Raw genomic sequence first — 21,185 nt, forward strand, 5'->3', positions numbered from 1 at the left:
ATGAGAGACTTAAGTTATATCACAACTGAGTGATAGTGAGAACGTCAATCAACTGCAAAGACTAGAATGCCTGAAAAATCATTTGTTAGAGGATTTCATGTATCAACCATGAATGTCAAGGAAGAAGAAAGGTCTGCATTTTTAGCTCTTTGGGCCATCCTAGACATCCAAGAGGGCCAAATATGAATGTATTGGATAAGTGGAAAATAAAATAGAACAAACAAAAACACAACAAAACCCAGACTTCCCCTCCTACCTGAAAATAATGAATGTGAACATTGGTGGAAATCTAGAAAGTGGTGCTTTCCATGTATATGTTGGTGTAGATCCAATGTGGAAGTTGATTTAGGGTTGGTAAAGCTGAGGAATACGAGAAGGAGTTAGTTCTACTGCCCAGGAATTCTTAGATATCATGATAGCCTTCTCTGAAATGCTTCCTTTTAAATCAGTGGCATTCTGAAAAATAGAAAGCTGTAACAGGAAAAGGATGGGATTGATGGGAGTTAATGAAGGAATGGTCGGTCACTCACTAAGCCCTTCAGTACCTCCCAAGCTCTGTGCATGGTGCTTTGCTCATGCTATTTCAGTCTGGACAGCAGCTTATACATGAGAAAACTGAAGCTCCTGGGAAGTGAAGTAACTTGTCATCCAGTGGCAGAGTTAGGATACTAACCAAGGTTGGTCTGACTCCAGAGATAAAGTTCTTTTCCCAACATCAAGTGACCAATTCAAGTCAACAAAAAAGCTATTGAGCACTTGTGTCAGTACCTGTTCTGACATCAGGAGTATTGCATGGAACACAGATAAAACCCCTGCCTTCAATGAATCTATATTCTAGGGATTCTCAAATCATCATTCGGGATATTTAAGATATCTTTAAAATGTCTGGAGAGACACTGAGAAAGGAATGACGATGCTATCTGGGTCCTAAATCAACAAGAACCCCATCCAGAGATATTCTGCCGTCATTTCTATAAGGCTCACTAGAACCTGGGCAACTTTTTTCTTTATTTCAAAATCAATGAAAGGCAGAGAAGACATACAGGCACTGAATGATATTAGAAAGGGACTAATTAATGTCTCATAAATGTTAATTTCATGATTCATCTGCAACTACTACTACTCTACAGCACCAAACCGTATTATATAGCCGTAGGTACCAGGGTCCACTTTGGTAGTTATTTGTGTCATATTTAATAAAAGAAGTCATATTCTGCATTCCACGCAGACACTCCATGTAGCTGCAACTGTAATTCCTATTGTGGCCTCCCTTGACCTCAAAACGTCCAAAGGCTTTGGAGAAGAGTTTAGAGTGGCCAAAACTACAAAGGAAATTAAACTTAGCAAGTCATTTCCAAGAATCTCGAAAGTTTGTTTTTATTACTGAGCAACATAGAATCATTCTTGAATATCAAACAGAAATCTTCTTTTGTATTGATATATTTTTTTCCTTTTAAGGATAGACTAAAAATCAACTCAGGATTATTGCCTTGAGATTTGGTACCATATTGACCTAAAGATTCAGGGTAAGCATCAACCTTAAAACAATTTTGGGAAAATTTACTTTGACCTCTGTAGTACGAAGGGGTCTTGCATTGGAATGAGAAACTTAGCAATTTTAAGCATGTTCTTATATTGCCAACACTTTGACCAAGGCCAATACTGCAGAAAATATTACCACCTTATTCTTGTTTATTCCAGTCCCTTCCCAAATGTCTCCTGAAGAACACTTGTAAAAGTGAGCCATCTAGGGATTGAGGGCAACTGGAGGTACCTTTATTCATTTGTAGTTTTTTTTTTTTCAATCTAAATGCACTCTTGCCATGCAAAGGAATAATTCACAGGTTTAAATGCTGAGGCTCTTACCCTTGGTAATGTATAAAAAATAAGAATTTCTCTTGTCTGCCTCACCTATACCTGCTGGTCAAGATTCTTCCAATACCCCATCCTCTCTCCAGAAATACACAGAAATGCACACAGACTAGGGACCAAATTCTTAACTATAAATGGAAATTACCGAGGGAAAAACAAACTATGACTAAAAGGAAACATTATTTAGGAAATCATTACTGGAAAATTGCTACGGATTATTGCAAACCTTCCTTTTTTCCTAAAACACTTAATATCATTTCCATAGGTACTCAAAGAACATACACTCTGGCATTAAAAAGAAAAAAGAAACCTTTCATATATCTAATTATTTCCTTCCACTGATTTTTTTAAAATATTTTTTTAAAAATAAACTTTATCTTTGAAGTAATTTAAGGCACACAAGAAATTATAAAAATAGTAGAGTTCCCATGTACCCTTCACCCAGCTTCCCCAATAATAACATGTTACACAGCCTTAGCACATAGCCAAAGACAGGACATTGATGTTTTTCAATATTATTAACTCACCTTATTATTAGCGTGTAGTTCTTATTCGGATCTCACAAATTTTACATACATTTTTTTCTTTTCTTTTTCTGGTCTATTGTTATACGAAGTTTTACCACAGGTGTAGATTCAAGTAACCAACACCTCAATCAGGATATAGAACTGTTCTATAACCACAAAGAAACTCCCCAGTGTTATTCCTTAATTGTCACACCCCTCCCCCAGCACTGGCCCGGGCAAACACCCATCCATTCTCCATTACTGTAACTTTGTCATTTGGAGGCTGTTATAATATATAATCATATAGTACATAAGCTTTTGAGATTGGCTTTTTGTGTTTGCCCTTAAGATCCAACCTTTACATTGATTTTTAAAGTTCACTTAAGCAAAACTTAAGATAAAACCAAAAACACCTTGTGATCAGAACTTATCTAAGTTTTTTCCACTTGCACTATTCAGGGAAAAAAATTCAGAATAATTAGTGTTTTGTTTTTTTAAAGAGAGAGAATGATTGCATGTGCAATTTGGAATGAACTGCAGAGCTGCTAATGGCATTACTCTTTGGAGGAGGTTAAGAAGAAACGGCTTTGGCAAGTTGAAGCATCTTATTTTGGCCTCCCTAAAACTATGACATTGGGGTCATTGGAACCACAAGCATTTTGGTTTGTTGCTCAAATAGTTGTTACTGTTTGTGGAGAGCAGACTAAAGTTTTGAAGATAAAATCTGCATTAAGAACAAGTTTAGGGACTTCCCTAGTGGCACAGTGGTTAAGAATCCGCCTGCCAATGCAGGGGACGTGGGTTTGATCCCTGGTCTGGGAAGATCCCACATGTCGCAGAGCAACTAAGCCCTTGCACCACAACTACCGAGCCTGCGCTCTAGAGCCCGCGAGCCACAACTACGGAGCCCGCATGCCACAACTACAGAGCCCGCGTGCCACAACTACTGAAGGTCATGCACTCTAGGACCCGCATGCCACAACCACTGAACCCGCGTGCTTCAACTACTGAAGCCCGAGCGCCTAAAGCCTGTGCTCCACAACAAGAGAAGCCACCGCAATGAGAAGGCTGCACACTGCAACGAACAGTAGCCACCACTCGCTGCAACCAGAGAAAGCCCCACATGCAGCAACGAAGACCCAACGCAGCCACAAAAAAAAAAAAAAAAAAAAGAACGAGTTTAACAGAACCCTGAACTTGATCAAATGCCAATTACTGCACTATTTCTGTATCTGCAATCAGGAATACTATCTAGGAAAAGAAGCAGATTTTCACAACCATTTCTATCATAAACAAAGTGGCACATTTGCAGAGTCTTTAAAATATGTTTGCTACTTCTCTCAGAATTTTAAATGCTTTTATTTTAAGACTTTAATGTAAAATCTGTGTGAGGCTAAATTTTAATAAGTTGAGTCAATCCTTCATGGCAGAAAGAGCATTTGTGGAGAATACAGAATAATTCAGAAAAGTGGACTTCCTAAAGGGCTCTTTGTAGCATAAAAACTGTTTCAGAAATATGGTAGCAAGTTGTATCCAGGAACTATTAAATTGTTTTTAAAATATATGTAAATGGGAATGCCCAGCTAAACCACTACTGTAACAGTCACACGCCTCTAATGGGTATTCCCAGCTGGCAGCTTTCCATTTCCAGGTTCCTATAACTACTTCAGTCAGTGTATTTGGCCTTGAGCCTGAACCACTTGCTCTGAGGACACAGAGCTTCTGAGCTCTTCATTCAGTCTTCTGTTGATAGCCTCCCCTCACTTTTCAGACTTCCTATTACAACCTTGGCAATGCTGCCTTGGGCTCCCCTAGGTGGACTCCTGCCTTGAAAGGATTCAGGTTTTATGAGGGAGGAGACAGGTTTTATGAGGGACCCAGGGGGTCCCTTTGCAGATCCTCAAGCTGTACTACCAGAGGCCAGCAGTCTCTGTCAGGACATACAGACCACCCAATTCCAAGTCCAACTTAAAAATCTTAACTTTTCTGCACACGTCCAGGTGTGCAAGAGATGCTATGCACAGTGCAGCTGGACAGCTCTCTTCCTAAAGCATCAGGCCCAGTGATTCAGAAGAGGTCTTCAAAGTGGGTTAACTAGTTAGGGGGTTAACCCAGCAGCGGGAATGAGGATCTCATTGGGGGAAGGGGAGTGGAAGATGTACCCAGAGGGCATGGTGTTAGAGATAGTAGCCATTCCAGAAGGCAGGCAGACAACAGGCCACAAAGAGGTACAACAAACCACACCAGGTGGTCATCCCAGCAGGACAGAGCACAGGGCAATGAGCAGCTAGAAGAAGCAAGATGGTGGAGATGCAGCTAGTGGGCAGGGTCGGGAAAGTTTGGAAGCAGATTGCCACGGCAGGAGTAAGGCTTCGGGGAGCACAGAACTGTCCTTGTTACTGGCACTGGAGTACAAATTTAGAGTTGGAGCACAGGTATAAGGTAAGGAAGGGAAAGGAAAGGGCACTGAAATTGATAGGCAGCTGACTAACCTAGGTGCTTTAAGCACATGATCTCATTTAATCCCCGCAACCACCATGCAAAATAGGAATTATTATCCTCATTACACAGGAGAGAAAACTGAAGTTCAGAGAGGCTATCTAGTTTTGCCATAATCACAGAGGTAACATGTGGGGTAGCAGAATTTGAACTCAGGACAGTCTAACTCCAAAGATATTGTTGCTAAATTCACATTATCATTTATCACATTTATGATTATTTAACGCCAAATCTTTGAGAACACAGCCCCCAATGCATATTTGCCCGAAGCATATTTCTCCTCATGTCATGTGTTTTTTCCTCCTTAAATTATATGGTACCATAAATTAGAGACTTTTAAAATAGTCTGAATTCACTTCCAGTGGCTCTGGGATGGGGAGTGGAGTCAGACCTATCCTGGAATGGCGCTTGGAAACAGCCAAGAGGAAAGCAGGATGCTGGATGAACAAGCCAGACCTAGGCTTCTGAGGGTCCCCGGAGGATACAGCTATAGCAACAGCAGAGACCAAAACGTGAAGAATGGAGCTGGGGTGTGACTGGTGAGCCCAGGCTGAACACAGAAAATTAGACTCCTCCAGTGAACTTTTCTCAGCACTCCACAGGCACGTAGTGGGGACAGATGACTCTAACAGGGGGCTGGCTTCAGCCCTAAGAAACTGAGAAGAGGCTATGTTAACATATTGATTTGGGGGGCACAGATATTCATTGTAATTTATAACAACATTTTTAATAGTGCTGATAATAACATAATTTAAATGGATTTCAGATTTTCCTCCTAAATTTCACCCTTCTATAAAAATACTTCATGTATTTTTATAATATAAATATTTTCAAATAAAGAATAATCAGACATGTATCCTTTCCAGTTTTGATAACAATCCGCACTGGAAAGTCCAGGCAATGTAATTTTTTAAAATTAAGGACCAAAATTTATTTGGTATTTCAGAGCACCACCTGGTGGATTAGTTAACAATAACAGCCCAGAACAAAAGTGAATCAAAATGGCTCTGAAACAAGTGATGGAACCCTGTGAGGCTCATCCCTTCTCTTTTTCCTCTCTTTGGCTCTCATTCTTTTTCTCTCTCTTCCTCTCCCTCTTTTCATTTCCTATCCAATCTCTCCTGCCTCTGTTTACACTTTAAGCTTCTGTGAGTACTGCTGAGTCCTCAGAGTGGCTAAGGAGCTCGCTTATGCCTAATTTCATAAAATCTAAGGGGGGCTTCCCTGGTGGCGCAGTGGTTGAGAGTCCGCCTGCCGGTGCAGGGGACACGGGTTCGTGCCCCAGTCTGGGAAGATCCCACATGCCATGGAGCGGCTGGGCCCGTGAGCCATGGCCGCTGAGCCTGCGCGTCTGGAGCCTGTGCTCTGCAACAGGAGAGGCCACAACAGTGAGAGGCCTGTGTACCACACACACACACACACACACACACACACACACAAAATCTAAGGGGTTTCTAAATTTCAAGTATAAAGGCAAATATATTTGAAGTTGCAAAATTCAGTCTTCTTCCAGAGACTGAATCTTTCTGCTCAAGGATAGGTTTGTGTTTTCCAAGGAGGAGTTTTTGTTCATCTGTTCTACAGATAGAAACCATCATCCTGTTAGAACCCCTCTTTCATATTTTATTTGTAAATAATGACTAAAGTTGACTAACTTATAGTGTTTTAGCCAGTTGTCCTGATCTAGTTGCCCACTGACTTTTGAGAAAGAGAAGGTTGGTTTGGAGCAAACGTCTTAAAAGTCTCTGATCCCAAATGACCCACTAGTAATATGAATGAGTGGAAGGGGACAAGCAAAGACATTAGGGAGTGGTGGAGACTGGGGACCTAGAGACCTCATGTCTTGTCCACAGGGGTATACATTACTCTGATCCTGCCAGCTCTTTCTGTTTTTAAAGGGAAGCCAAGGGACTTCCCTGGTGGCCCAGTGGTAAAGAATCCACCTTCCAGTGCAAGGGATGCAGGTTCAATCCCTGGTCAGGGAACTAGGACCCCACATGCCATGGGGCAACTAAGCCGGCGTGCCACAACTACTGAGCTCGCACGCCTCAACTAGAGAGCCTGCGTGCTGCCAACTACAGAGCCCACGCGCCCTGGAGCCTGTGTGCCTCAACTAGAGAAAGAAAACCCTGCACGCCACAACTAGAGAGAAGCCTCTGCACCTCAACGAAAGATCCCGCATGCCTCAACAAAGATCCTGTGTTCTACAACTAAGACCCGATGCAGCCAAAAATAAATAAATAAATAAATAATAAAAATTAACAGAAAAATAAAGGGAAGCTGAAAAGCTTGATTTTTATGAGAGAATTTACCAAAAAAATGCCTGCAGGCCAGAAATAGCCAATAGGTCAACCTCTAATTTGAAGTTGTGGGAATTTGGACGTCATTCACTGGATGATAGACTATGAATGAGTAAGCAGTCTGCAGCTAAAACCCAATCCAATCCCTAAACAGATCACTTTTACCATGCCCAAGAACCTCTACCACTTCACAATCAGCAAGTCTGTGTCATTATCCCCTGTTCCTTAACAAAGTCTTAATACAGGATCATGGAGAGTTAAGATGTCCTGGCAGTGGCCTTTTATCCCTGTGACTATCCATGTGCCTTGAAATAATCCAAGGTTCAGATTTCAGCTCCAACTAGAAACAGTTTAGCAGAGCTGGGAAAAGCAGCTGTGGAGCTCATGGGCTTGAAGTTTGCACTGCATTTCCAAACAAATTAATGTGCAAGTTTTAAAATATATTTAAGCAAAAAATATCTTAACTCAAATTTGGGCCATCTTACCTTACAACTAAGCTTCCCCATCCATACACTCTACTGGGGCAATAAGAGGCAACCAATTGCTAATTGACATAGGAAAGATGTTGACACCATTTACACATTTTAAAGAGAAAAATATTAGCTTCCTTCCTCAGAGTTCTCCAGGAAACAGTGCAGCATTTTTTGTTCTTTGTTTGGCATGGAAATAACTTATAGAGGACACAACTGTGATATTTTTAAAACCGTGATATTTTAAAAAGTATCATGGCAAAAAAGACAAAGGATGTCTGTCTGCTTGGGCTGCCATGACAAATACCATAGACTGGGTGACATAAACAACAGAAACTTATTTCTTCATAGTTCTGGAGGCTAGAAGTCCAAGATCAAGGTGATGGCTGACTCAGTTCCTGATGAGGACCCTCTTCCTGGCTTGCAGACAGCCACCTTCTTGCTGTGTCCTCACGTGGCCTTTCCTCATTGCATGCACATGGAGAGAGCACCCTCTGGTGTCTTTTCTTATAAGACACTATACCTATCAGAGGAAGGCACCACCCTTATGACCTCATTTAACTTTACTTCCTATGGAACCCCATCTCAAAACACAGCCGTGCTGGGTGTTAGGGCTTCAACATACAAATTTGGGGGTGGGGGGAGGGACACAAACATTCAGCCCATAACAAAGGAGCTGCACTGTACTTTTTTTTTTTTTTTTTGCGGTACGCGGGCCTCTCACTGTTGTGGCCCCTCCAGTTGCGGAGCACAGGCTCTGGACGCGCAGGCTCAGCGGCCATGGCTCACGGGCCCAGCCGCTCTGTGGCATGTGGGACCTTCCCAGACCGGGGCACGAACCCGTGTCCCCTGCACCGGCAGGCGGACTCTCAACCGCTGCGCCACCAGGAAAGCCCTGCACTGTACTTCTTTATCATTTGCAGAACTCCTCTTGAAACCAAAATATTGATAATTAAATCATCTCCTTTTTTAAAATTATAAGTTCTAATGTTGGATTCTTTATTTTAGCCAAATTATTTTCAAATCTCTTTACCCTGACCTACAATCTTTTCAAACTCTAATAGGTATATTTGCTGTTACCTTTAGATATTTGCTAGCCTTTCATAATGTTTCAACTTGGTCTCTGAAACAGTCCTTCCTTTATTGCTAAATAATTTCCAAGTTTTAGCTTTCCTGGCTAAAAAATAAACTTTATTGTTACTTATAATGTAAACAATAGGTATGACTTTTTTTCAGAATTTGCTTTAGAACTCTGGGAAGTCTTCAATTTATAATTCCTATCAGAAGACTGGACTTAATAACATTCTAGACCTCTCAATTTTATCTTTGTTCTTTGGGAAATGAGCTACCTGACCAAGCAAATCTGGTTTTGAAGAATAATAACTTGTCATATTTTCAGTTATTTATGATTTTTAAAAATAGAATCCCTTTAAATACTTTTTTGAAAAAATACTGCAAAATGCCCTCAGGTACTAGACATTAGTCAAAGGTCTTGCTCCTCCCATTTCCCCTCTGTAAGCCATGTCTGGCCTACCCCCTGGCAGCAGCTGATTAATGGACAACTGACCCAAGGCTGGACTGGCCTGATCAGATTTTTTTTTCTCACAGGAATTTGGAAGAAGGACGGAGAAAGCCTAAGGCAGTAAGATATTAACGCTGGGTCTGAACAGACTTGTCAGCCAAGGGCACCATTTGAGGGCAGTGCAGATGAGTCACGCCCAGGACAGCAAAGGAAGCCAGCTCTCAGAAAGCAAGAGGAATGAAGCAGGTGTGCAAAGCAAAGCAAAGAGAAGCAGCCCTGGCAACCTAGAAAAACCTTCTCACAGTTCCCACTTCTCATCCTTCTGAGCCTCCACTACAGTTAAGTGGACTTAGAGTGGAGTCAGTTCCTTACGGTCTTAAAATAGAGTATATTAATAGAAAAGTTGAGGTCTAGTTAGGCCAACAGATCAGGAGATGACTGCCATGCAAAGACAGTTCCCAAGAGCAGTGGGCCACAGGAGGAAGCACCGGGGTTGCTCATTAAGCAGAAGGAGAGGGGAACAGTGATCAAGAGCCTTTATTGTGGTTCCCACTGAAAGGGACAGGGGAGACAGAGTTAGTAGGTTTAGGATTGACAAGTTTGAAGAATTTCAGCAAGCTCTGGGGCACAGGAGCTGTCCCTAGTTGTTTGGTGCCTGGCCCTGGGGTCACTAGAACAAGTGTGCAATGGCCCAGAGTGTAAGAGCCTGAGAAAGGAGATGGTCGGTGGTGTGAACTCTTGATTGGGTGGTGTGCATTTCAGAAGTGTGCCCCTGGTGAGAGGGCTCCTCCTGAGGGGGCCGGGAGGGAATGAGAGAGGCAGGAAGCCAAGAAAAGTGACTGAGGCATATTATTAGGTTGCCCAGAACAAGGGATATATGCATGTAAGGCAGATGTGAAAGCATCAAATTTATAAAAGCTAGAAGCATGGTTAACATACTTATATCCAAACATACTCTAAAATAGGTTCAGGAACTTGTCCAAAGTTGTAGAGCTAATCAGAGGCAACACCAGGACTAAAAAGCCCAGTTCCTTGCTAACATGCCACACTACTTCTATTGTACCTCCACAAACCTCCCGCTGGTCCGGGGACTCCAGTCTCTTAGTAGGATAATATGGGGTGTAGGACTCAGACTCCACAATAGCAAAAGCAAAACCCCATGAAAAAGATTTTTTTGATCCTTCTTGGAAGGGAAAATATCACTTTTGGAAGCAAACTCCCAAGCTACAATAGTGCTGTTCCCTTCAAGCAATAACACAGAGAATTCACACCTACCCAGAATATCAATGGCTAATTTTTCACTTACCTGTCATTTAGAATTGATATTACATATCATGGTATGGTTAATCTTGTGCAAAGATACATAGCGGTTTTCCTATTTCTAAGATGCTATTAAGACTCTGATCTGAATATGCGACTGTGGGATCAGTAGCCCTTACCTCAAGATTGATAGGTGAAGCCTCTCTTGAAAATGCCCATTCACCTTGATTCTCCCTACCTTGATTTCTGAATTTGGTGTAGTTAGACACATTTTGTTCCCTATTATCTACTCTGATTTTCCCATTGTCTGTGCTACACATTTTGAGACTTTACATAGTACCTTATTGGTACACTTACATGGTACCTTATTGGATTGAATGACACATTTTTGCGGCTTGTCTCTTTTTAGATTACAAACTTCCTATTGACAAAAGTATCCTGTGTCTCTTGTTCTTTCCTTTCTCTGAGCCATTATTCCCATGTAAAAGTCCAGGCTGTAAGAAGGAGGCATGAGCATAAATGAGCTATAAGAATACTGCTGTAACAAAACCAAAAATAAATGAAATAAGAAACCAATTGAGCTGCTTTTAAGCTTCGTGGCTCTCAGTTCCTTGGTGATTATTAGTGTTGATTTTTAAAATGTTTCCACTACTCGTCTTGTCTTAATTCATGCACTTATTCATAGGTAATGTAACATACAGCTGGTCTGATATCGGTTGTGGGAAATGCATAAATCATATGTAAATTAAAAGTATGAAAATGTATTTACCTCATTGGGTGCACTGATGTCATGAAATCTTAAAATGAACAGTATTCTAAAGAACACACACACACAAATACGCTACTGGTTTCTGACAGATGACTGCACTGCCTGATTTGGTGGTGTTCCAGGAATAGACAAGCAGTAGAAGAGAATAAGGGATCCAGAAATAGATACAAACTCATATGGTTTATAGAACTGTTTTAGTATTTTTACCTATGCTATTCATTCATTCAATCATTCATTTATTCAACACATATTTATTGAACATGTGTCAAGCACTGTTCTAGGTATCCTGATTTAAACAAAGATCCAAAACAAGAATTCTGTCTTATTTTCTTAATCTATAGCATAGAGAACTGTACCATTATGTCCATTTTATATATGAAAAAAACTGAGGGTAAAAGATATATTACTTGCCCAAAGGCACATAACTAAGAAGTGATAACATTGGGATTCAGATCCAGGTCTGTGTGTCTTCAAGGCCCATGTATTTTTCAATACCCTTTGCTGCCTTCCACCACAGTAAACATTTATAGGAGATTGCCCTGAATTTCAAGTCAAAAATATCAGATGAATCTGTTAATGACTTTCCTTTAAAATTGTAAGAATTGTCTACAGGAAATGCATGCCTTAAAAAGCTGCAAGTTTCTTGATATTGTTCTTGTACTCTCTGTGCAAGAATACAATAAAAATCCTAAAAACCAAAATTAAAAAGAATAAGTCTTTCTCCCTCTCTCCACACACACATACTACACACACACACATATACAAACACACACAAAACTATATACACACACACACCTATGAAGGAACCTTGTCAAGTCATCTGCTCTATCTTCCTCCAGTCAAGCCACAAGACTTGAATTTTTTTTAAATCTCATATACCTCCCCTGGGGTGCAGATTTGTTAAAAAAAATTCATCATTTATTTCATGAAATATATTTCAATGACAGTAATATTTTTAAAGTATTTCCAGTTTCACTTAAAAATAAATGCATGATAGTTTCAGGTAGCCTTAATTTTTCTAAAGTAAATTTGTTAAAATAAACTTCTCCTTAATTTTTAAATTGCATAGTTTTTATGATATAAATTGTAGTGACATTATTAATTGCTTCAAACAAGCTAATCTATGTCATAGATGATATTTTTCCACAAAGTGCATAATACTACATAAAAAGATAATGGAGTACAAATGTATAAAATAATTTTTAAGACAATAATCAGTTTTATCATATCCCCTAGCACTAATATAAAAAATATATAGGGCTTCCCTGGTGGCGCAGTGGTTGAGAGTCCGCCTGCCGATGCAGGGGACACGGGTTCGTGCCCCGGTCCGGGAGGATCCCCCATGCCACGGAGTGGCTGGGCCCGTGAGCCATGGCTGCTTAGCCTGTGCGTCTGGAGCCTGTGCTCCGCAGTGGGAGAGGCCACAACAGTGAGAGGCCCACATACCGCCAAAAACAAAAAAAAAACAAAAAACAAACAAACAAACAAACAAAAATATATATATATAAAATTTGTGCAGTGAAGGTAAAGAAATACACTGTATTGCATTTTCTGCACACTGGGATGTGTACATGCCAGTTAAAAACCAAACTCCCACTAAAGACCAAAGCACAAGATACAGAGAAAAATAAAAAATACAACAATGAATAAAAAGGCATCTTTCTATTCTGTTCAAACTGAAACCAAGGATAGGATTGTTCCTCTGCTTTTTTCCTAAGTGTTTCAAACTTGGTTATTGATAGCAGCATTTGCATTTCACAAGTGAGCACTAATTTCCAGAAATATGTGAAGATGTTCAGGGTTTATCTGTGTATCATTCAGGCTAGGCTAGGCTATTCTGCAGGATCAAACAACCTGAAAACTCTCAGCAATATAAAACAACCTTTATTTCTCACTCATGTGCATATCCATCCTGGGTCAGCAATGGCCTTTGCTTGCTCAGTGAATCACAAGGGAGCCCAAGCTGACAGAGGCTCCATCCTAATGAAGACAGAGGCAGGGAAGAGAGAACATGGAGAAACATGGGCTGGGTCTTTAAGCTTCTGCCCAGAAATGACATATATATCACTTCCAGTCACAGGTTATTGGCCAAAGCAAGTCACATGACCAAGCCTGATAGCAACAGGGTGGGGATGAACAGTCCTTCCACAGAGAGACATTAAATGTTTATAAATAATACAGTCTTCTGCAAGCTCAGAAAGTACCCTATGCCTAGGATTATAGTTCATGAAATAGGCTATCTACATCATCTCATTTGATCCTGATAACAGCCCCTGGTGATACAAGGTACAGGAAAAGTGGGAATATGCTGCAGAGCGTTTCAGCTGAACGAACTCATCAGTGTGCACTGCTTCTGCTATTTCTGGTCTTCCACATCAGCCAATCAGACTGACACAAGGGGAGGGACCAAGCCAAGACCAAGGCCCCTTCCAAGCTTCTCTCATGCCCACCAGCTTCATCCATTCTAGTTCCCGCCTTCTGAGTGCTCCCAATTCCTTGTCCTCGCGAATAATCCCAGGAGTGGAGTGGGTGGGGCCAGAGGGGAGGTGAGTGACAGGACAGGGCTGTAGTGGGACCCAAGGAACCCCCCCCCCGCCCCTACCCCAGGGTAGTGAAGCCTGGTCATCAGATCTGAGGACATGGAGCTGTGCCAGCGTGCAGCTGCATCCCTGAAGAGCGATAGAAATATTCATAATGAGAAGGCAGGGTGTCTGCTCCAGGTGTACCTTGTTGGATTAATGTTAATAAATGACATGATGGGATAGGTAATAAGGTAGGTGAATTCCCAGTTGATACAACTCAGCCAGGGCTCTTAGGGGTGTTAGGCCCTTTGGTGTCCAGAAGGGGCCCGCGGTGCCCCACAGATTGTTCCTGACCCAGATGTCAACAAGCTCACTGCTTCTGCCACAGTCCTCACCTCTGGTCACCGCAGTCACAGCACCCTTCCCTCCCAGAGTGGCTGAAACGCAGGCAGTAGCAGCTTGCAGACTGAGTCCCTTTGTTCCCTGCTGGGCTGCTGCCACTGCTGGAGCCCCAGGTGCTGCATGTACTGCATTCCCTGGAGGGGGTGTAGTAAGAGGGGTTTGCAGGCTATAGTGGGTCCCGGTGCTTCTCACCTGGACTCTGCAGCCCCCTGCTTGGGGCAGAGTCACACAGCGGTTAAGCACACGGTGCTACCATCAGACAGACCTGAGGTCAAATCTGATTCTATCACTTGAATGTCCTCTGAAAACTCTTTGCTCCTCTATTAACTCATCTTTAAAATGGAAATGACACTAATAGAGCTGCTGAGGGTTATTACAGGGGTTAAATGAGTTCAGTTGTAAAGCATTTGTCATAATAGCTGACCTGCAGAAAGCCCTCACTTATGTTGGCTACTGCTGTTACGTTAATCACAATCGTGATAAACACGTGCCTTTCAGCTGTGCAGAAGGACACACGCACACACGCACACACACACCTCCCCCACTTTGGGCCTGGGGCCACCAAGCACTGCTGTAAAACTGCCCTTTTTCTCCACCAGGAAAGTGGTTCCTGCCTGCTCTCCCTACGCCTGCTGAATAAGAAAACAGCATGCCTTGTCTCCCAGGTCCCAAACTCCTCTCTTGGAAGCAAAAAGTGCCATGCCTTGAATTCCCCCTCCACTGGTCCCTTTCATCCATGAACCTGCTGCTGAAGTGCCTCCTGGGTCAACCCCCAACCCCAACCTGCACTTTATATTGGGTCCTTCCATCTTTGCAAACCCTGCTCCCCCAGAGTCACAGGATACCCCACAAGCTGCCTGGGATGCACTTGGCAAATTAACACCCAAGTGACCACTGAATATGTTGTAATGTGAATAAAGAAAATAAACGAGCTCACAAATGCTTAGAAAATGACATCTATTAAATGCAGAAGTTCACAAAATCCGAATCATCTCAACTCCCAAATTCTAAAGTTCCATTAAATTTGGTTTTTCCTCATAGTGTTCTGCCTGTTATCCATTATCCTACTGAGCAAATGTAGAGCAAATTAATTTCTTTTTCATCTTTTGGCAGGTTTCACAGTATTAGAGGAAAATAAAAGTGTTTTGTTGATTTGATGGTGAATCTGAAAGGCTTTCAGATTTATCCTCAAGTCAATGAAGACTCTAAGGGAATAGATCATCAAAACTAAAATAAAATTTAAGGGCTAAAAACAGTGAAGAGAGAAAAGGAATAGCTGTCATGTCACTGGAATCCTCTGGAAAACAAACTAGTGCTAAATCTATGTGTAAATTTATAGCATAGTGTAATGTAGTACAAACAGCCCTAGAAACGGGAAGGAATCGGTTGTGTTCAAGGAACAGGGAAAAGGCCCCGTATGGCTGGAGCATTGTGGGCGAGGAGGTAACAACTGGTGTGAGATGTCAGAGGACGGTGTGGTAAATTGAAATATTAGACCCAATCTATCTCTCTCTCCCTCTCTCTCTCACGTGCATGCACACACAAACACACACACACGTGTCCATGCCTTTTGCCATGCCACTTTGCAACTCCTCTCACAAAAGAGGAAGTATTTCCCTACCCCTGGACTTCAGGTTTGCCATGACATTTTCTTTGGTCGATGGGATGTCAGCAGATAGGACACAAGAATTGTGCTCAGGTGCATAGGTAGCCCTCTTGCGCTCTGCCACCGCCCACTGGTGACTGATGCCAAGAGGAGAATGAGAGACACCTGGAGCAGACTGGCCCTGAGCAAACCTGCAGCGTGAAGCAGGGCTGCCCAGTCTGCAGAGCCCAGGTCAGCCAGCAACCCCAGCCCTCCCCGCCAACCTGCAGGCACATGGGCAAACTAGCTGACATCAGCAGATCCAGGAGAACGAGAGTTGTTTTAAGCCAGAGTTTTTAGGGTGGTTTGCTTCTCAGTATCACTGAGGCAATATCTAACCAGTCCCAATCTTGTGGGGCTCTGTATGCCAGAATAAGAGTGTTGGTTTTATTCCTGGGAGAGGTTTTTAAAGTCGGTCACATTATCTGATTAACAATGAAGGTATCATAAAACCACTGCAGCAATCCAGGCAAGAGAAGCTTGGACTAAAGCGAGAAGATTGAAGGTGAAGAGAAGCAGATGAAAACAAGAAGCTTTGTGGTTTGGAGGAGCAGAGAAACAAAGTGGGAGTTGGGGGTCTAAGGAAATGTAAAGAGAAGGGAAGGGTCTATTGGTTCAAGATGAAATTACTAGAGCAAGTCCGCCTGCTGAAGGGAAGGGCTGACATGTGAAGAACAGCTAAGGCAGACACAGCCTGTCCTATGCACGTCACTAAATTCACCTTTCATCTGCTTAAAAACTCTGCGAAGTATATAACATGAACACCACATCTCACAGATGGGGCACAGGAAAGTTACATAATTTTCCTAAATGCACCTAGGAGGTGGCAGAGACGAGATTTGCCTGCATACTTAGCCACCAAGGCAAGCGATTACCACTGGAGTCCAGACCCCAAGACATGAATGAGAGGGGATATGGGACTGTCAGCAAAGAATATTGCCCACCTTTCCAGTCCTACAAAGGTCAAGTCATTGGCCACTGCAGCCGCTGACCTACAAGGACACCCTGAGAGGAATTCAGGATGAAGCATTCTGTGTTTTGAATATATGGACCCCTCGATAGTTAAAATGCATATCTAAGGGAGAATTTCAATGAGCCCAGACTCTTGCATTTCCCATACATAGAAAAGCACTAAATTCATTAACTAAGATATCTGATCCTTGTGGCTAGCAGTAAGCTTTTGCCAAGATGTATGCTTGACTACATGTATTTCCCAGCCTGGAAAATTCATATATACATCCTGGTTCCTCCCCTACCTCTTCAGAGCAGTTCCTCAGAGCTACTGAGAGGCTGTCTCCCGGGCTATAGTCCTCAGCAAGTTCCCAAATAAAACTGAAACTCATACCTCTCACTATGACAGGACCAGGGCACAACAGGAGGTTGATGTTCAATACGCTCAGGAATGTCCAACACGGGGAATATGATCAATAATATTATAATAATCTTGTATGGTGACAGATGGTAACTAGACTTATCATGGTGATCATTTTGTAATGTATTAAAATGTTGAATTACTATGTTGTATACCTGAAACTAATATAATATTGTAAGCCAATTAGACTTCAATTAAAAATTTTTTTAAATAAAAAATACACTCAGGAGAGCTTCATCCACAGTAACAGGAGTGAATTGAAGACTGGTTACAGGTAGAGAGAAGCTGTTTGATGGAACCATGACAGAATGATAAGGGGGCTCCTGCTTTATTATTTATCTGATTAAGCAGTATAAAAGGCAAGATCAGGGCTTCCCTGGTGGTGCAGTGGTTGAAAGTCCGCCTGCTGATGCAGGGGACATGGGTTCGTGCCCCGGTCTGGGAAGATCCCATATGCTGCGGAGCGGCTGGGCCCATGAGCCATGGCCGCTGAGCCTGTGCGTCTGGAGCCTGTGCTCCGTAACAGGAGAGGCCACAACCATGAGAGGCCCGCGTACCGCAAAAAAAAAAAAAAAAGGCAAGATCATTGGATCAATGTAAGGGGGGAGAATAATTCAGGAGCAGAAAATAATTGAAATAGTCACTTTAGGGAAAGCGAAAGCTAATATATCAAGGAAATAAAGTAGAATTAGGTGCAGTGGCCAAGAATTTAAAGAGAGGCTGGCTAACATTATTTATTTAGTTTCAGGTTTAAGAGAGAGAGGGAGACAAGAAAGGGTACGGATATTTGCTGGGGTGTGATCACAGTGACAGAACAAAGAATCTAAGCTGGACATGGAGTGAACCAACAATAGGAGCAGAAGAATGATAGTAAAAGAAAAACAAAGAGAAAGAAAGGTCAATGGAGTAAAGGTCCAAATGACCTGAAATGTGAGGACTAGAAGAGGCAAGCTGGAAGCACAGAAGATAGCGGTCAAGAGATGAATGCCCGCAGTAAAGATCTGGGAGGTAGTCCAGTTACTGGTGACAGAAAGGTCAAAGTTAGGACTGTAGGAGTGACAGAGGGGGAGAGGATCAAAGAAGCGAGGTGCTGGATGCAAATCTCTAAGAACAATGCCAGGCATCTAGTGACAGGAAGACAGTGAAGCAGTCTGGTCAGCAACGAATGCGGAGGACCTAGGGGCTGTAGATAACAGCAACAGAGATGGGAAGTAAAGTCTGAAGACACAAAATTCAAAGGAGCTGGGTGTTCTAAGGAAGAGAGAAGAGACACGGTCTGGAAGCTGCAATGGGGTGCTAGGAGGACACTCACCTCAAGCTCAAGGGCCTGTGGTGCTTGCACTGTGACAACGACGACGACTACTACTACTAATATAATCATAATAGAACAGTGATAATAAGCCGCTTCCACTGAAGAGGGCTGCAGGGGAAGTCATGTCCATAGGAAGCACCTGGGCTTTGATTAGGTCAGGCAGGTGGTAAGGGCCTTCAGAGCACCAGTTTGCCCTGGCAGTCCATCAATTCAAATGGCACAGGGGAGTTTTGGGAGGTTAGAGAACAGCGGGAAATTGGCTCAGATGAGTGGAGGTGGTGAGCAGTAGCAGAGGGCACAGACAAGGTGGAAGCCTTGGAGGGGTGTGGGCTTCAGGTGGGATGTGAGGCTGAGGGGATCAGTTCTGATGAGCCCTTGGGGAGGCTGGGTGTCCAGGCCAAACTGAACAACACGGGGCCGCTGGGCAACAGTCCTCTCCCGCTGACCTTGACAGTGTGGTGGCCTGTGCAAGAAGCCAGGGGGTGAGGGCCTCCTTCACCTGTCTGTACACAGGGAAGGGCTGGCAGTGCAGGCACAACAGAACAGAAAGAAAGAACCAGAAAATTAATTAATCACAGTTCTGGTTCTATTGTTCAATAAAGAATAATCATTTACCTGCTTAAGTAGGACAGTTATTAAAGATATTATTTATGAGAAAGAATTGAATCAGTTTGGTTCTTGCTGTGAATTGTGAAACTACAAAATTCCAAGCATGCTTTTGAAATAAACTTATGGTCTCGACCACACTTGTAACACTAATGATTTGGCAAACCTATAATTTGAACACACAACTGATTTACTTAGATGGAATAAGCACAAACAAGATCCTTCTTCAGAGTTCTTTGCTGCTGTGAACATTGATTAGCATCATCAGAACAGAAAGTTTTCAGACTTGATTCTGCTGAAAAATGCATTGTGACACTGGCAGGCACTCAATTGTTATTTATGACAGATAATCTTGCTATATTGCTTTGTTTCTAAATACAATATTTCATAATTCAAATGTCCATGAATGAATGGCTAGTTGATAAAATTCTAATTTTCTACATAATATACCATACAATATACCTATTAAAAACGGAGTACATCTTGGGCTTCCCTGGTGGCACAGGGGTTAAGAATCTGACTGCCAATGCAGGGGACAAGGGTTCAAGCCCTGGTCCGGGAAGATCCCACATGTCGTGGAGCAACTAAGCCCATGTGCCACAACTACTGAGCCAGTGCTCTAGAACCCAAAAGTCACAACTACTGAGCCCGCATGCCACAACTACCGCAGCCTGTGCACCTAGAACCCACGCTCTGCAACAAGAGAAGCCACCGCAACGAGAAGTCCGCGCGCCACAACAAAGAATAGCCCCCGCTCACCGCAACTAGAGAAAGTCCGTGTGCAGCAACAAAGATCCAATGCCGCCAAAAATAAATAAATAAATTTATAAAAATGAAGTACATCTATATATGCCAATAAAGGAGAAAAACAGAAGATATAACATACAGAATGTATGTGTGTATGTGGAGAAAGAGAGTATGCACACATGAAAAAGAGAGTTATATATGATGGATCATTTTTAGGGGTTACTTCTTGAGCGTAGAAACACTGGATTTCCATTTTGAAGTTTCTACAGTTTTTACATCTGTTTTAGTGTCCAGTTGTAGCACAGAGGAATGAGGGATAAATAAATAAGGTTCTATTTATCATGGCCAGCAGAGAATCTCAAAGATCAATCAAAAGGTATTAACATTCCTTGGATGAATCCTGTTTGTCCTTTAAGCTTGTCTGAAAACTCACTGTTGCACTGACTAGTGCATCTCTACAGCTCCTTCATTTCCTGCTGTTCAAGTAAACTGCATTTGCAGCAGGGTGTCCTGTGTCCAAACTGATTGTGGTCTACAGAACTGACGACCTAGTGATCCTTGGAGAAATCTATCAGCCTGAGTTGGTAATCAAAGGGGATCATTCTTTGACTGAAGAACCAGGGGCTTCCCTGGTGGCGCAGTGGTTGAGAGTCCGCCTGCCGATGCAGGGGACATGGGTTCGTGCCCCAGTCTGGGAAGATTCTGCATGCTGTGGAGCAGCTAGGCCTATGAGCCATGGCCACTGAGCCTGCGTGTCCGGAGCCTGTGCTCCGCAGTGGGAGAGGCCACAACAGTGAGAGGCCTGCGTACTGCAAAAAAAAAAAAAGAATCAGTTCTTTTCCGGGTTAGCAGGGGTGCCTGCAGGAAGAAAGAGAGGTAGATGGATGGGTGGAATAGGATGGAGTCTTCCCCTTCACCGTCCAAGGCCTTGGTCGGAACCATGATGGAGAGAAGGTTTAACCATGAAACTGAAGGCCCTGGAGAAGAAGCCCACCCCATCCAGCAACAGACTGAAAGATCATAGTATAGAATTGGCTCTGTGACCAGAAACATTCCCAGGGCAGCAAAAGAACTTCAGTGCATAAGTTCCGGAACACAAGCAGATACCACCTTGGGGATGCCTGAAATACAGAGGGACATTTAAGGAAAGGATAAAATGGTGGCCAAGACTTACTATGATCTGGACAACAACAATAGGACATGTGCACTCAAGGCCCATATGGGACTATCAAACACGGTATCAGAAGTTAGTCAGCCTGTCCAAGAGTCAAGGTCCATAGCTTCTGCTCTGATGGGGGGTGGACAGGGGAGTAGATTATATATGCCTTACTTCCATGGTTTTGGTCCCTTAAAAAAACTGTGGCCTATAGGATTACATTTG

The 21,185-nt window shown here is 42.7% G+C and overlaps 1 protein-coding gene across 2 annotated transcripts in view; it reads right to left on the minus strand.

The window, feature by feature from the left end:
• Positions 1-263: 263 nt before the first annotated feature.
• Positions 264-21,185, minus strand: part of LOC309793050 (uncharacterized protein) — a 55,952-nt gene continuing 35,030 nt past the window's right edge. For both annotated transcript variants that reach the window (XR_014291857.1, XM_082603212.1), the window contains one exon: positions 264-471. Coding sequence is in view for 1 of the 2 variants with exons in the window: in XM_082603212.1 (XP_082459338.1) it covers positions 346-471 (126 nt within the window). In the remaining variant the exon portion in view is untranslated. The remainder of the gene's footprint in view (positions 472-21,185) is intronic.

The sequence above is a fragment of the Mesoplodon mirus genome (genome assembly GCF_964341445.2).
Source record: "Mesoplodon mirus genome assembly, chromosome: 2".
NCBI lineage: Eukaryota > Metazoa > Chordata > Mammalia > Artiodactyla > Ziphiidae > Mesoplodon > Mesoplodon mirus.